Below are 15,433 nucleotides of genomic sequence, written 5' to 3' on the forward strand. Positions count from 1 at the left end.
TCAGAATAATAATAATAAAAATCAATAGGAGGAAAATAGGGAGAGCTCTAGAAAGTGTTAATGAAAAGTTGCTGAATTCCAGCGGCTCACCTGTGAACAGTTACATGAAAGCCTTCTGAATACCAAATATATTCATTATAGGCTGCACTGCTTGGCTGAGCCTCCAAAGAATTCTCTGGGCTTGTATTCTCACAATAACAAAGGAGAGGCACAGAAGAGAGTAGGATAAGAAGGATGAAGGGGTGGACAGAAGAAGATTCACATTTTTATTTTGAAAACATGATTATCGAGGCATTTAAAAACAATAAAATCTAAAATCTGCAATAGATCCAAACTTGAAATCTGGAGGTTTTTTCCTCTCAATAACAGAGGCAGCAATTCTTTAGGTCAGACCCTGGGGGTACGAGAAGGCACCACTCTTTTGCAACATCAGTGTGAAAGATTGCTGGAAAGTGTTATAAAGCAGTCAGGAGTTAAAGCATTTCCTGAACTGATCCTAAATGGTTACAGCAACATGAGACTGCTCTAAAGCCAAAGTCCAGCTTCAGCCACTCTCACACCTGTCACACTGAATTAATGTTAGACTGTGCTCTCACAAGTGTTTTATGAAATGCATTACAGAAACCCCTTTTGCCCCATGTTCTGCACCAAAGTGACAAGCTAGTTTGGCTTACTTAGGTAAATGCATTCCCACAGCACTTTCTCTCCAGCATCCAAATACAGAAATACCTCATCCAGAGATGCTCATATAGCAATAGAAATTTCAGATTCCTTTAACAGCAATAAAATTTGTGACTAAGCGAAAAAACAGAATCAATAAACACCCTCCTCTTCTGAAAGCTGCCAAAAGGTATTTAATGTCTACAGATGATCAAGGTTAAAAATGCACCAAATCTTTACTTACAGAAAAATGGAACTCCAGGCAAATAAAAACCTGAATCAAGTCTGGTCAAATAATTCCTGCTGTGGTTAGATTCTCTAAAGGATGAAAGAGTGCTTTCATCTTCAGCCATATGTCAGGGGGCTCCCCAGAGTCCAACTGTCCAGTCTGCCTTGGGACTGGATGCCACGACCGCTGCTACACCTGAACTGGGAGGGGATGGGGTGCTGTGCAGGGTGAAGTCCTGTCTTGCACTTAAACCCCTGAGATGCAATTTGTTTCAGAATGTATAATCAAAACAATATAACACCGACACCCATATTGCCCTGTAAGAATAGGAAGACCCAGCCCACCAGGCAGGGGAGCCGTTTTCCATCATGCATGTGGCTATAACACCGCATTTCTGCTTTCAAAGATCCACTAAAGATGCCCCAAATGAAGCGAGAGTGCTTTGCTCCAGCTGCATTATTTTGTTGTTTGAACTTTCCTTTTTTTTTGTTTGCTTCATTTCCACAAAATCACCTTAATTTTATCTGAATCACCTTTTGGCCACACAGTTTAAAAGATGAGTGAAATTGCTTGCACAGCCATAATCAGGGGAAGGCGCATTACAGTAAAAAGATGGGAGATCCAACAGTTCAATACTATCCAGGATCATGATGGTGCATCAATGTGGTATAGAAGAACAGCAAACACAGTTCCAAATGATCTGCAAATCCCTCTTGTCAATTCCTGGCTCTGCCATCCATACACTGACTGATCCAGCCCTGCTCACTGTACAGAAGATGAAGAGATTACATCTGGACAAAGAAACAGAGCAATGATTAAGCCTTCTGATTTTGATTAATAGCAGAGGTAGACATATTTACCATCTGGGGTGGAAAGAGATTTAGTTCTGCTCAAGAAAGGTAAGAAATGATGAAGAAACACAGGAGATAAATAACATCTGAGTCAGCAGAAAATGACTTCACAAAAGTCTGTCTCAACACAGGAGATGTCTCATGAACAAATGGCTGCAATTGCTGCAGTCTATGCAAAACATTTCCTAGCACAACCTGGAGGGCAGAAAAAAAGAAATAAAATTAAGGAATGTGCCTTCAGCTTAAACCACAAGGAAGAAGGGGAGGATACTGTAGAGGGAGGAGATTGCTTACTTTGTCTCTCTCAAACCTGCTTTATGTGAGCAGCCACTTCCCATCCTCCTTGTGGTCATGACAAATGTGAACTTACTGGACAGCAGTGACTTAAAACTTAATTACTTTTATAGCAAATGAGGCATGAAAACTATTATCAAAAAACACCATGTCTGAAGTACAAGCTGCATTTCACTTTTCCAGCAGAAAGCTTCTGAATGCCAGAATTGACTGTAAGGCATGGTGGGATGCTGGAAACATCACTAATTCTTCCTAGTGCATGGCAATAGTGTCTTATGAGGCCAAGTTTAAGAGAGAGCAGAATAAATTGCTTGTACAAGCTTGGTGTGGCTTGGTTTGTTGAAAGTGGCTGCAAAGCCCAGAAAATTCTCCACATATTTGGCCTTTGATCTTGGAAGAGTGGTCCATGAGTGGTCCTATTCAGTGCTGGAGGAAAAAGGGCTATTCAGTGCAGAAAAACACCCAAATATCATTAGTGAAAAGAAAAGCCACAACAACTAAGTCCCTACAGAGATCTTGTGGGTGATAGTGCCTGCATAAGTGTGAGAGTCAATATGATGTATGCCAGGAGCACAGGTTATTAATTAAAAGACCAACTAATGCCTGGAGCAATTTAACCTTTCTTCCTCACCATCACACATTTTAGCTCTCGTGCATCTTCTGTGCTGCATCTCGTACTTTCTCCATTTTTGGCACGTTCCTGAGAGAGCTGCCACACGTTGGAAAGAGTAACACAGAGCTGCTAGGCCAAATTAATTATATCCTTGGAAGTCACATGTTTAGGGGAAATACTCTACTGTCCCATTATCCACATAGCCCCACTGATGGAAGTTCAGCCTCTCTTGCTTATTCTCACAGCCTCTGCTGTGAACTTATTCCAAGTGCTGCTGCACTCATGCTTGTGAATGATTCCTTTTGCAGCTGACAATTTAGGGGAAAGACAGACGGTGAAGCGGGGACAGGAAGAAATTCTTGTCTGTGCACCAAACCGTGTTTAGTTAGGTCTGCTAAAGTCTTCTTTCACCTTTCTTTGGCTCATTAGAGACAGCATACTGAGCACAATGGACTTGATCTGGTGTGAGAAATCCCCCATTCACAGGGGATGCCTCCATTAGAGCAGGCGCTTCCCTGACAGCTATTACCTTGCTCCAAATTACTGACCACTGGCTCTGACAGAGCTCTGTAAAGTGCACAGCAAATAGTTTATTCCAGGAAAGCAGGGTCCAGCCTGCTCCTTTATCCCCCTCACAGCAGTGGTGAGAGAATGAGGCTGCAGCATACCCAGAGCACAGAGAGCCCAAAGAGGAAAATTAAAGGACACAAACAGTTATGAACCTTGACAGGTGAAAATGTTTGCTGTCGGAGGGAGATGCTGAGATGCCAAGTCAATGCCACGCACACCAGACACCAGGGCAAAGAGAGACAAATGCAGAACATGAACTGCAGGGTTTTCACAACAGAAGAGATCTGTGTCTCCACAGCTTTTGATCTCTGTACCTTTGCAATGAGACATTTTATCTGGGAGTCAGCTTTATCCAGTGCTGGATTAACTTCTTGTTCTGCAGCTTGACCTGTCACCCAGAGTATTACAGAGATGGGCACTCAGAAAACCATATATAGAAAACACACTAGATTGAGATAGATGTGTTTAACATAAGCACTGTGCAATACATCACACTGCTCACAGCTTAATTTCAGCTTGATTTAGACAAAAAAACCCTCAACAACTAAGAAAAGACTCGTGTTTTCATCAGGGCTGAACAATACTAATCTCTTCTTCTGATATTGGTGAATACTGCTGTGGCAAGTCTCACCCATATTTGTATCTTTTTCTAGACACGTCATCAGGACAGTTTTTGGGACACATTTTCCTTTGCCAGAAAACATTAGCTACAGTAAAAGCTATTGCCTCCCACTTAAATATCTGTCGTGCATATCATTTCCTGGGACCAGGACACTGCCAATTTCTGGAACAGGGATAGCTTGTAAGCTGTTCAAAAGACACTGCTCCTCACTATTTAAAGCATTCAAGAAAAAAATGTCACCAGGTAACCACCCAGAACTTTTCCTGTGTTGCACTTGAAGGATCCCCAAGTCTGACTTTGCTTTGGCAAAGGTACACAGAAATGTGGATATTTTCATTCACACCTACTCACACTTTCTGAAGCAAAATATAGAAAGCATGCAAGGATATTGTGCATTTTTTTTTGGAAACCACAGAGGGAAAACAGAGCTAATTTTTAACTACAAATATTTCACTCTCCTTAAACCCACAAAGGTGGGTCTAGCCCAGGAAGAAGCAGAGTATAATTTCCATTGATGTAATGATATAAGAGCAATAAATCTCTGAGGCTCTGATACTACCTCATAAAACTAGATTAGACCTAATATTTACAGATTAATATTAGACTGAGTGGCACCCCTCAGCTTCCTCCAGAGAAATGTTTTGATAAAGAATAATTTTTATTTTTTCAAAACCTGTGAGTAGAGAGAGGGATATAGAAATAGCTGCCCTCCTGTCTGTATCAGTGTGCCATCTGTATTCTGCATTCTTCCATTGGTTCCAATATTCCCACTAAAACCAAACCACGGAATTCTCTTGGCTAGGCTCAGAGCAACATGGGGGGAAAGTGTTAATTTTCTGAATCAGAATATCAATATGCGGCACAATCAGTTTCCATGAATTATTTATTCCTTAAAAGAATATGCTAGCAAATGCTTTGATCTCTGCATCTCCTTTCACCCAGCCTTTTGCAACCAGCTCCTGCAATGTGACACCTCTGGGTGGGACTATCAATTCAGATGCTTACCTGGTCTGCAAATAGTAACAAATTACATCCAAGTTAGTAAAATTTCACAACCTGCAGTTATACCCAGTGAAGTGAAAACTAACAACTAGCCACCAATTGCCTTTTAGCAATAACATTCATTCCTGGATGCCACAGAGGTGCTCACTACTGCTGGGCAAACTGGAAGGGGCAGGGCACTTTGCTTTCAGCCACTGAGGACACATGGGAGTTTTACAAAGTAAGAGAACTTTTATCTTTTTGTTAACTTCTTTAAAAATATTTTTAATTAGAGATCTTCCTTCCGTACTGATCAACTACCACACAGTATTGGATAAATAGAGTGAATTCCCATTAATACAAAATCAACTGAGGGAAAAAGTAACAGAAGGCTACAAAGATCAGAGAAAATGCTCACTGAGTTACTATGACCAGATGGCTTTTTGTCAGTGTCTGAACAAAGTCAGGGTTTGATGTTTTTCTTCCCATACATTATTTTCATGCAAAGGCCCTTCCAGCTCCTGTTCAAAAGTGAGTTTGATTTATATCCCAGAACCATCTACCCATCCAGGCTCCAGCAGCTCTCTCTAATGACATACCAATGATTTTTCGGATGGCTGTCCACAACATGGATGGTGTTTAGCATCCACCTTAATTGCTCCATTTATATGTTCGTACATACAAGTGAGCACAGCTAATCCAAAGAAATGTCTCTACATTTTATCCCTCTTTTTAAACCGTCCCTCATAAACATCTAAAACTGTGAACAAGCTTGCAAGAATGGGTTTTGGCATGAGGAACAGGTGGTGCTAATGTTGGGTAAATGTTCCTGCAGGGGAGAGACTGGAAGTCTGCTATAAATTACGGGGGTATTTCTGCAACTGAAAAACTTGATGTTCATTGATGAATCTGAGAGAGCTCCTTGATGGCAAAGCCATCGGGGAGCTTTAAATCATGTCACATCACTGAGTCTTCTTTCTCCATTTGTCTTGGAAAAATATTCTTGCAAACATATGTGATGCACATAGCACTAACAAGTGATGGTGGCCTAGAGAAATTATGCATTTTTGGTTCATCACAAATTCAAGCTGATTAATCTCATACTCAGACACTTTTCCAGGTCAAATTTTTCTTGTATTTATAATGGTGCAAACTCACTTAAATACCCCCCACCGAACCTAGGAAGCAAGTAAATTAATTTTGCAATTTGGAAAAACGTGTCCTAAATAAGCAGCGGGATCAAAACTTCTTTCTATCTATCAAAAAGTCATAAATCTATGCTCTAAATGACTAAAGGACTCCATGCAGTGAGGAAAAGAAGAATATGTGGCATACTTGCATATATATAGGAATTCCCATATATAGGAATATAGAGTATGAGGCCCAAAATTTCTAAATCATGCTATCAATGTCCTTTTATAATCTGCAATACTTGTTCCCTTCAGTGCAGCACTTAGATAATGCCTTTCTTATAAGAGATCCTCTCCATGGAGGATCTGACCTGCACAGAACTCCATGTGACAATTAATGAGCAGGAAAACGTTTCCTGCTGATTCATTTTTCTGGGGCAGCAACGTCCCCATGTTCCAGTAAGCATTTTTGACAGGAAAATGGAAAATCACTGGAAAATACAAAACAGGTATTTCTCTTCCACCTATTTTCTCCACATGGATGGCTGCAGGACACAGCTTTGGCAGTTTCTTTGGGAGTCAACTACATCTCAGTTCCAATTACTCTCAATACACTGCAGTTTCCAAGATGCAAATCTCAGCCATAAGGAGGGTCTTTTTCTGCAGATTTAAACCCAAAACATGCCCCCACCAACTCGATTCCTGCAGCAGAGCCCTCTGGGCATGGCAGTCACTGACCTTTGTGCCCGGTCTGTGATCTCCTCCTCCAGATCCAGCAGGAGTGCTGCCTGAGCCATCAGCTCCTTGCTGCAGGGCAGGGATTTGAGGTGCAGAATCAGCAAACCAAGGCAAAACTTGCTTCCCATCTCCTCCAGCTCCTGTGTTCCCAGCTGCAGGCCCTGATGGAGAGAGCCACAAGGTTTCGTGATTCCTACGTACGGCAGTTTCCCCTACAGAATCATTTGTAAACTAATAACAGCACATGGTCTACAGGAGCTATCCTAAAATAGCCTCTGTTTTACAACAGGGGAAACAGAGGCAAATAGTTTAAATGCCTCAACTAAATTTTCAGAAGTCATTGTAAGAATTAGGCTTGGACCCCAGGAGAATCTGACTATAAATCCACTTTTACAAATCATCCAGTTTTTCTTTTTCTTTGTAGAGGAGTTGTCTATCTAAGCAATGGGAAAAATAAGTCCTGTGATTATAGACATTAGGCAGTGGAAAAGATGGAAAAGGGAACTGGACAAGGGGAGAAAAGGGAGGAAGAGATCTTTAACAAGTTATGGAATTGTTTAAGAAAATCAATTGCAAAGTAATTGCAAAATAACAAACACCTCTAAGGAATTTCTCAGTCTGTTAAAAGCTGGTGGCACAGGCAGGGTTTGGATTATCAACCTCATCTTTCAAGAGAGGAATTCTCCAAGCTGCGGATCCTTGCTGACTGTGAATAGTCTGTGTTTGGTTTTACACCAGGTGCCTGCATCAGAGTAAGTCAGTGTAATCGATGGCAGCTTCACACGTCTGGTGAGAGCAGGGCAAACAAAGCTCAGATATACCAAAAAGACACTAAAACTGCAAAGTCCCTCATCTTTGGCACTTAGTGACCACACCACACATCAGGGGCTGGACCAGCTGCTGCCTCAGCCAACAACAGCCCTACGTGTTTTTGCAGCACAAAACATCTCTCCAGCCAAGCTTCTGTGAGACTTCCAGCTCCATTCCCAGGCTGTTTCCTTAGCAACTCTCAGGAGGCCAGAATAAGCCCTGGCCTTAAGCATGGTGTGAGCTCCACATCAGCACAGCCCACTCATCACTCTCCATTAGACTTTTGCTAGTGACCATCTCATGGGTAATGAACACATTATAATTTATATTATAAAATAGAATGTGTTCAGTAATCCGTGACAGGGGACAGAGCTCTGATCTTATGTTGATTTTTCGTTTTTCTACATAAAATTATATTTGTATAATGTTTTGGGATCCTCAGGTCTGAGCACCTCTGTATAGCTGGAAGATTATTTGTGAGCCAAAAACACACAGGTGAAGAAAGAAGAGATTTCACACAGAAACTTTTGCAGCTCTCCTAAGGAGTTTTTTGCGCATTTTTGTCAGAGGACAGAAACTACTTGCACAGCACCACCATCACTTCATCTCTAGCAGGCCCAGGCTATGCAAATATCATCTGGCATAAAAATCACCCTCTCTGATCACAAATTCATTTTCCTATTGACAAGATACTTTAATTCAGTTTCATTTCTGAGGCCCTGTGAGCAAAGCAGGAAATCAATGTTATGAGGAGCATAATCCAGAACTCAAACCTGTACTGAGTGGCTGGACAAGGCAGGACCTGCTCAGAGGAGCACACACCAGCTGAGGGAACAGCCTCAGTGCTAGGCAGGGTCTAGGGCCCCAGGAAAACTCACTTTTGCTTTCTGAACAGTCTCTGTTTTTTATCACAGTGGGCAAATACCTGACATCATTTCTACTCTCCTCCTATTCACCTCTACCACAAGCTTTGCCAAGCAAGATATGGGCATAAAAAAGTGTAGCAATAATTAACAAGGAAATAGAGGGAGAAGTTTATGGGAACTGAAGGTCATTAACAGGAAACAATGAGAATGCTCAGCAGCTCTGAATAGATTCCTAAATGTTTTATTATTTTACTTTAAAAGACTTAAGGTATTTTAGTGTGGCAGAGTTACAACAAGCAGACAGAAGTGGTGACATTTCAGAGAAAAAAGACGTCATTTCCACAGCAAGAGAGTTATTTTCTCAGGGGCAAAAAATACAAAGAACATCTCGAGGCTTTCCCTGGGGTGCATCTCAGGGTCCAGCTATCAAGGAGATGTGAGCAGAGCCTGAGCTGAAACTCAGCCTGTGCCTTTATGACTCCCTAGAGCTTTATTCAAGATATGAAGAGGCCTTACAAAACTATGAGCAAATAAATATTGTTATTATTATTATAACTATAACACACCTCAGAAGCCTAAGACAGTAACTGCTCATGCTCTGAAGTCAGCTGCTGTACGATGGACCCATACTGCTTAAATACTAGATAGCTCAGGAGTAACAGCAGAAACTCAGCCAGAGGACTGCCTCTTAGCATATTTTCTTCCCTTCAAACATGGATATTTATTTATTTGAACTCAGACAATTCTCTCTCTCCTTCCTCCCTCCTCAGTTCTCAGCAGAGGGAGGAGCTGGAGGTGCAGAGCACAGCTGTCATTAAACTGAAGCAGGGGACAGAGGTGATATGTTAAATTAATGTTATTGATGGCATCTGCCAACAATACCAGGACCTGGTGTAGTGGTTAATAATCAGTCCCACTTGCATTCCTGAAAGGGAAGCCTGACCTCCAGGCACTTCCCTTGTAACCATGTGGCACAGCCAGCTGCAGAACTCTTGAGATTGTGCTTACAACTCCGAGTTATGAAAATATTTTTTAAGAAACACAAGAAAGAAGAAAAGAAGGGTAGAAGCGATGCACTCTGGTTTGGTTGAGAAGCTGGCAGGCAGAACACCTCCATGGCAGCGAAGCTGTCTGGGTGTTACCAAGTGACAATATACAGTCTGCTTGGCACAGCTGTACAGGAGGAAGTTGCTCTGCCTGCCAGCACCTCTCCTGCAGTGTCCTGCCAGCCTGGATTCTCAGTGACCCCATCTTCCTCTCTGGCACAAGGCTTTACAGCTCTGTCCCCTCCCTTGGTCACGTCTGTGTGACCAGTGGAGCATGGTGCAAAGACTCCCTTGCCAAAAGGATCCAGACGAATTCTGAAGCAGGAAACAGCACCCCTGCACCAGAAAGCTGCAGACAAGCTCATCAGTCCTAATTAGCCCATCCTCAGAAACGTGCTAACTAAACCATCCTACTTTAATGATCAGCTCAAAGCTCCACACAGGTTTTGCTCTCCACTACATCAAAGTACCAGTCTGGACCAGCATCAGCTTGAAGCACCACATTCCACTGCACAATGCAAATTGGTCCCTTGGGCCCTGTCATGCAGTAATCTCCTGCAGGCATCATGTTAAGGGATAACAGGTTAATTGTTTCCTGGCTATTATAGAGAGTAATGGAGCTGAAAAACTTTTCTTAAACCCTTTTCATACTGCAACAGACAGAATGGGAGGAGGTGATGCCTACTAACAGACTAAATTTGGGATATATTTATTTCCCATTGTAATACAAAACAGGGGAACAGGAATAAAAGATTTATCATTTGGCCAAAATACTGTCAATACAAATTTTCCTAAACAAAATTGATCAAATGTTATTGGAAAACCAGTTAATTCATGCTCGGCACTGATGCATCAAATGAATATCCACAACTAAATGTTTCCAATATCTCTCAGCTTGCCCTCAAAATACTTCCCAAGCTGAATGACAGTGTAATGGAAAAACTTTATTATTCATTACTCATGTGCTTTAAATACTCCAGGAGGCAAAGGCAGTGATAGTTCTGTAGCACAGATATTGTTGAAGGAGGTGGAAAGACTCCAGGAGTTAAATTAGAGATTTCTCCACAAGGGTTATGAGAATTACAGTAAAATTAGAGCTGGAAGATACTAATAAATACAAGTAGAGAGAAAATTTCAGGGGGATCAATTTTTTTCCTAAAAAGGATTTTCAACATTCAGCATGGTCACATCAGCAGCCTCTCCCACTTTAGGTCACTGTTCAGCCCTTGGGGCAACAGCTTTTCCCTGCAAACCCACTTCCAGTCAACACATATACAGACCCACTTACAGAATATTCCCTGCATCTCAATAACTTTACACATGCACAATGGCTATGCCCTAAGGCCGGGTATAAATAAATTGACAGTCTGGTTTCTCACTAATTCCATCAGTTAGCTCTCCCTTGGAATACTAATCAAAGCCATTTGGAAGCTCTAGAGGACAAACTTAGGGAGCTGAATGAAATATTTGGTGCCTGGTGTTTGGTGCCTGGTATCTGCAGCCTTAATTTTAGCTTGAGCTGGCCCTGAAGGTTACTGCACTTTCAACCCCTGTGAATGAAAATACACAGACACCTGCTGGGGAACTGGCTATTTAGACAACTAGGACAGCAGGGAATAACCCAGCTTTTCTCATGCCCCAGAGATCTCTCAACAGCAGGTATGGCATGCAAAACAGATGAAGTGGAGGGGATAGGAATTTGGGCCAAAACATTTCAAGAGGATTAAGTGAGTAGAAAAGGCTGAAGATGCAAGAAAAAAAAAAAAAATAGGCTAGCCTGAATTTCTAGAAAGAAAGATGAGAGGGAGTGGAGTTAGAGACAGGAGATAAAAGGATGGGAGACATAAAAGAATGAGAAAGAAGGAAGGGTTGTTGAGGTCAATGGATGCTGATGCAGAGGAACGATAACAAGAAGAAAGCTAATGGCAACCTTGACCACTTTGGCACCCTTGGAGAGATGTGCCTTGCTCTGAACATCTGTCCCCATTACATCTGGCACTCTGTCCTCATTTCATCTGGTGTTCTGGCCATGTGGTGAGGAGAAAAGGCCTGGCTTGCTTTGAATCTGCTCACAAAACTTCTGCTGAGCTCAGCTGGTGTTTTGGCTGAGCAAACTTCAACAGCACAGAAGTAGTTATTGTTTTAATCATTCCAATGGGCTCTTTTACTATTAAAGATATGTATGTCACAGGCAACACTGTTCAAGGAACAGACTGAAAGGGAAGATGAAATATCTTCTCCCTCCAATCTGCTGGAGAAATAGTCCTGGAAAAACTGCTCATAGGAGAACTGGGGATTTAGCAAACAAAAACTTGTTGCAAATTTCTCTCAAAAAAACCAGTTATTTAGGTTATTTAGGTTATGAATTCTCCAGTTCTACTGTGGGGAAAGGTTTTTTTCCTTCTTTCCACTGACTAGTTATTTTTCTGACATTTCCATCTCTACACCTTTTCCTTGCAGTATTTCCACAGCGGTTTCCCTCCATCGTTTTCTCCCTCCCAAATTCCTTCTCCTTCTCTGTTTCTTCCTCAGCATCCTTTCTCCCTTCCTTAATCATGTCCCATGAATGACTCAGTATATGTCAAGTTCATCATGTGTTGGGAGAGCCAAATTGCATTAGTGTTGTACCTGAGCTAGCTATTTTTGCTTGACCACTCTACCCCAACACTGCTGCTAATGTTTTATGTCAAAAATTTGCAAACTACACAGGATGGAGACAGGAGTGGATTTAACTTCCCACACTGAGGTAGTAGCTGGGCATGGAATAGCACAATATTTTTTCTTTTTTTTTTTTTTTATGTGGGCCACAACTGTGATGGGTGGTCATGTTGGGAACAGAAAGAGAATGAGAAATGAGGGTACTTTCCACCTTATGCAGACAAACCGTGTAGAAAGATGTTATTCTTTGCAGAGTTCTTTCTTTCCAATAAAATTGAGCAGTACATTGGTTTTCTGTCTCATTCATTTCCTTGTGACATGCTGGGGACCTATTTTAGAGCCTGGATGAACCTGGACTAAGCTTATCCCTCTCTGCAGACATTGAAAAATCTTTCACCTTGTCCCACGATGTCTTTTCAAACAGAACTGAAGGGTCTGAGCGAAGGATATGCCAGGCCAGAACTGCTCACTTTAGAGGAGTCTGCACTGTTTCACAGTAACAGGATCAGGAGTGCCTGAAGTTCCTATCTGAGGACTGCAGGCAGTTTTGGGGAGGAGAAGCCTGCCTGCACCATCCAATGAAGATATGACAGTCCAGAGAGCAATCTTTTGACAGTAGACATAACCAATAACATAGGCAAGGCCATTATTTTAAATAATAATAAAAAACAAAACAAAACCCAACATGCTAATTTCTTAAAGAAACCAAATGTTGATCCAGGATACTTAAGCTGCCTACTTGGCAGACAAGAAACAGAACTAGGGAACTGTTTAAGTGACATTGGAATTCTGAGGAGGTGTAAGGAAATAAAGCAATTACCAGTTATTGGAGACTATCAAGCGCTTTTTTCAAGAAAGCACCTTTCTTCCCCATGCTCCCAGTATTTGCAACAGACTAACTGGTATCTGATGGTGCCTTGAAAATTCATCTGTAGCCTAGCCATTACCTCCTCTCACATATGTTTCATTCCCTGCTATCTGAACTCTGTGGAACATGGAACAAGTCACAGAAAGGTTGTAGCCTGAGGTATCTGGAGATTAAGTGTAAGGTGGGGCTCTAAGTACGTCTCAGAATCTGTGTCAAATGAATTAGCTTTTAAAAGCAGTTTGGGAAAGCAAGAAGCTGAAATCTTTCAAGTTCTAAATTGGCAGCCTAATCCCTGGATGACTTTTCTTCCCCTCTTCTTCCACTTAAAAGTTTTCCTCTATAAATAATTTTCATGTACAGAAAAGTAAGCAGACTCTTGACCACCCAAGCCTTCTCTTCATCTGTGAATTTACCCAGTTTGGCCATATTTCACCATGGGTGTAAAATAATTTTCTAATCCTGGCTGTTGATCATCACATGCCTTGGAAAAAATGATTTATAGTACCCATCCTGGCTAATGTAAACGTAGATGCTACTCAAAGTGTCAAACCTGCTTTAAAAAAATCTCGGTAAGGTATTTGTCATCATAATGCCATTCACAGTGGGGATCCCCAGGTTAATTATGTGTTACATAAAGAATCAATTGTTGCATCTTAATTTCATGGAACGGTGACACACGTTTGTATTATATTACACAACACTTTGTTATTTTTCTGCATGGTTTTCAAGCATTTAAATTAACAACTACATTCTACTCTTCCCATCAGAGAGGGGATGAAAATATGTATATTGACCAAAATGATACAGCAAGGTTAGTGTGCTTTAATTCCCCATCCAAAATGAGACACCAGGACCCTGGCACCTTTCACTTTCGCACCAGCACAGGGACAGGGGCACTAGAGCAGATTTAGTGAAAGCCAGCACGACTCAGACAACACCCCAGCTGCTCCAGCATGATACCCCACATTATCTCCATCCTTCTGCTGCCACACTAGACCACAGTGGGATCTAGCAAACCACTGAAGCTGTGCCTTGGCCTGGCAGCAGTGTCACGTAGAGGAGGAACGCCGTGAGGTGGGTTCTGCTCCCTGCTGTGCTGGCTCCAAACATCCCCAGCACTGCAGAGCCTCCCCCAGCCCGGTGCTCGGTGTTCCTGCCGCACGCTGCTCTGCTCTCTGCCCTGCTGAGCTTTGTTCCTCCCCTTTAGAATTCAGCAGCTCTAGGATCCCTAATGCTTTCCCCATATTGAAGCTGCCTTCCAGGCCACTAAACACTTTCATCTGTTCCCTCCAGCCCAGGTATATCACTGCTTTGTCTCTCACAAAGAAATGACCCATAACACACACAGTACTCCGCAGGAGGTATTACCACTCACGTCTACAGGGATATTAGAACATCTTCCAAGTCTCCCTGTTTCTTCACACACACAGGAATCTTATTCACTTTTTCTTTATTGCTGCTGCTGCACATGGCACAGACATCTTTATCAAGCTGTCTTTATAATAGCTACTTATGTTTTCCTGAATGGTTAGAGCTAATTCAGAGCCCAGCCATGCGTCTGAATGCTTTAAACTATTCCTTCAAACATGCTGCACCCTGCCACTGCCTATGTTTCATCTTCCATTCTAGTACCCACAATCTTTCAGCCCTTCTTCCCACTGTATAATTTGCATCAGCTGCTCGCAGCAGATCTTATTATCTTATTATCTTATTATCTCCTTGCCTTCCAGTCATTCAAATTACAAATACTGGCCAGCCCCAATTCCCAGAGCAGTAACTGGATTCACCTCACATTTCTTTCCATCCCAATGTTGCCTTATCCTACCCACTTTTACCAGCCTTTTAACTAGATTTTGACTACGCAAACAGTCCCTTTTGTTTCTCACTCCATAACTCCCAAAATTTCTTGATTATTTTTTTCTTTTTGCGAGAGCCTCTGCTTTCATCAGCTCTGACTCATCTGGGAGGCCCACTGATACCATTCTGCATGAAAATTAGCCTAGGTTCACCCTTGAAAGCCATGAGTGAAACTTTGTATACTAATTTCTCCTTTGCACTCTAACTTCTGTACTTCTTTAAAAAAAATTACAAATCATATTAACAGGGCACTATTAATTCTATTAATACTCTCCAGTCATTGAGTTTCCTTATCCCTGTGTTAGTCCAGTTCCTGTGGTTGTGTTATTGGTGGTTCTCTCATGGAATCAAGTAAGTTTCCAAACATAAGGAATCATAATTATGATTATTTACCTTGTTGAACCTGGTTTAGACAGTAAACTGCTGACTCTGCTGACCAGTTTTAATAATTTCTTTTTAGTAGTTCAATTTCTTAATTCCTTAAAACTACTACAGGGGAAAAAAACTGGGATTCACCTAATTCTGTGAGTTACAACCTTAATCAAATATCAAATCACACAGCAGACAATGTGTGAGCACTGATTTGTGTACAAAGCAGCCAGCTTGGTCCCACAGCATCCTGCTCTGTTCCCATCCTGGC

At 41.8% G+C, this 15,433-nt stretch overlaps 1 protein-coding gene across 1 annotated transcript in view; it reads right to left on the bottom strand.

Moving 5' to 3' along the window:
• Positions 1–15,433, bottom strand: part of AGBL1 (AGBL carboxypeptidase 1) — a 272,244-nt gene that overhangs the window by 84,592 nt on the left and 172,219 nt on the right. The window contains exon 22 of the mRNA XM_048318195.1: positions 6,689–6,849. Within this exon, the coding sequence (XP_048174152.1) occupies positions 6,689–6,849 (161 nt within the window). The remainder of the gene's footprint in view (positions 1–6,688; positions 6,850–15,433) is intronic.

The sequence above is a fragment of the Corvus hawaiiensis genome, chromosome 13 (assembly GCF_020740725.1).
Source record: "Corvus hawaiiensis isolate bCorHaw1 chromosome 13, bCorHaw1.pri.cur, whole genome shotgun sequence".
Classification (NCBI taxonomy): Eukaryota; Metazoa; Chordata; class Aves; order Passeriformes; family Corvidae; genus Corvus; species Corvus hawaiiensis.